The sequence below is a fragment of the Priapulus caudatus genome, unplaced genomic scaffold (genome assembly GCF_000485595.1).
Source record: "Priapulus caudatus unplaced genomic scaffold, Priapulus_caudatus-5.0.1 Scaffold2045, whole genome shotgun sequence".
NCBI lineage: Eukaryota > Metazoa > Priapulida > Priapulimorpha > Priapulimorphida > Priapulidae > Priapulus > Priapulus caudatus.
In genome coordinates, this window is record NW_014579106.1 from 40304 (window position 1) to 42532 (window position 2229).

General features: G+C 53.2%; 1 protein-coding gene across 1 annotated transcript; it reads right to left on the reverse strand.

Annotated features, from left to right (window-relative positions):
* Nucleotides 1–432: 432 nt before the first annotated feature.
* LOC106818132 (G-protein coupled receptor moody-like) lies at nt 433–1584 on the reverse strand. Its single transcript, XM_014822851.1, has one exon. It carries the CDS (start codon nt 1582–1584, stop codon nt 433–435), a length of 1152 nt encoding a protein of 383 aa, XP_014678337.1.
* Between the last annotated feature and the right edge of the window lie 645 nt (nt 1585–2229).

Genomic DNA, 2229 nt, shown 5'->3' on the forward strand with positions numbered 1-2229 from the left:
TATATAGATATATAGATACATAGAAATACAGATATATAGATATATAGATATATAGATATACAGATATACAGATATACAGATCTAGATAATACAGATATATAGATATATAAATACATAGATATACAGATATACAGAACTAGATAATACAGATATACAGATACATATAGATATATAGATACATAGATATACAGATATACAGATATATAGATATATAGATACATAGATATATAGATATATAGATACATAGATACACAGATATACAGATATATAGATATACAGATACATAGATATACAGATATACAGATATACAGATAATACAGATATATAGATATATAGATATAATTATAGATATATAGATATAAAGATATATAGATTATATAGATATATAGATATATACATCTCATCTCACTTGCAGCGCATTCGTGCAGCGTGTTACAGCGTGTCGTCGGCAACGCCACGTTGCGGCGCGTCGTCGTTGACCCGCCGCTTCCCGGATCCGGAAGCGCTGGCCGTGCGCGACAAGCTGTATCCGGAGCTGGTCGATATCGTCGTCGTCACCGTGCTCGACTTGCGGCTCGCCCAGCGCTGCACGCCGCGTCGTCGTCGCGAGCAGAACACGTCGCTGTACGCCTGCCGGTAGTTGGTGTTGGAGAAGGCGTAGATGAGCGGATTGACGACGCTGGACGTCCACGTGAGCACGAAGCCGACGACCTGCAGCGTCGGCAGGTCGGCGTCGCCGAGCGCGAAATCGATGACGACGGCCGGCGCCGCGCAACCGACGAACGCCGCGAAGACGACGATCATCATCGTCGCCAGCCGACGGTCGTTGCGCCTGATGCGCCGCCGCTGGTCGCGCTGCTCCCCCTGGCGAGGGGCGCTGAAGCGACGCACGAGCGCGCGGCTGGCGCGCACGGTGAGCAGTATGCGCAGGTAGCAGACCGTCATGATCGCCAGCGGAACGACGACGCCGACGACGAAGAGAAACGGTTGCGAGTTTCCGCCGTCGTTCTCGCGGAACGTGCACGAGAATGTCGCGTTCTTGTAGCCGAACTCGCCCCACGCGCCGGCGGCCTGCGGCGCCAGCATCGCGCCGACGAACAGCCAGCAGAAGACGACCATCGCGACGACGACGGCGCGTCGGCCGTAGATCTTCGCGTAGAGGTGGTTGTGCACGATGGCGACGTAGCGGTTGACGGTGACCGCCAGCATGAGCATGATCGATGCGGCCTGCGCGCCGTAGAAGAGGCACGGGTAGGCGACGCAGAACGTCGCGCCGAGCGTCCAGCGACGCTCGTACCACTTGACGGCGTTCAGCGGCAGTATGACGGCGCAGAAGACGAGGTCGGCCGCCGCCAGGTTGACGACGAAGAAGTTGGCCGAATTGCGACGCAGCTTGCGAGAGTTGCCGACCGCTACGACCGTCGCCACGTTGCCGACGCTGCCGACGATTGCGTAGACGACGCAGAAGGTGAACGCCAGCCATACGGCGTCGGCGGGAAACACCACGGCGACGTCTGCCGCCGCCGACGACGACGCAGCGTCGTCGACGGCTGCCGGCGTCGGCGTGCCCGCGAGCAGTGACATCTGTTTCTGCTAGAAAGCGCGTCGGTGGTCGCTAAACTTCGGCCTGTCACGATGCGACGCATACATTAGCTTGGCATTTACGTCGGCAGGCGATCATGACCGATGGCGACTGCTGCGGTATGGAGACTGCCGTCGGTGCGAGTCTCTCTGCCGCCATCTTAATCGCGTCTCGACAGTGATTGGTGCGTAGTCGTTTACGGTTTGGACATATATGCACACCCATATATATATATTATATATATATATATATATATCAATATATATATATATATATATATTATATGATATTATTGATATAAGATACAATAGCGTATATGTAGGATGTTATACGCGCGTTGGACGAACGGTAACGCCTGCGGCTGCGTGCCTTCGCTGCTCCTTGCCCGTGTGAGTGAGCAATGTGTGTGTGCGTGCCGGTGTGCGTCGCGTGTGGTGTGTGGTGTGTGTGTGTTGTGTGTGTGTGTGTGTGTGTGTGTGGGTTGTGTGTGTGTGTGTGTGTGTGTGTGCTGTGTGTGGTGGTTGTGTGTGTGGTGTGCTGCGTGTGTATGTGTGTGTGGGTGTGTTGTGTGTTGTGTGTAGTTGTGTGTGTGTGGTGTGTTGTTGTGTGTGTGTGTGTGTGTGAAGTGTGTGTGGCGGGCGGGGGGT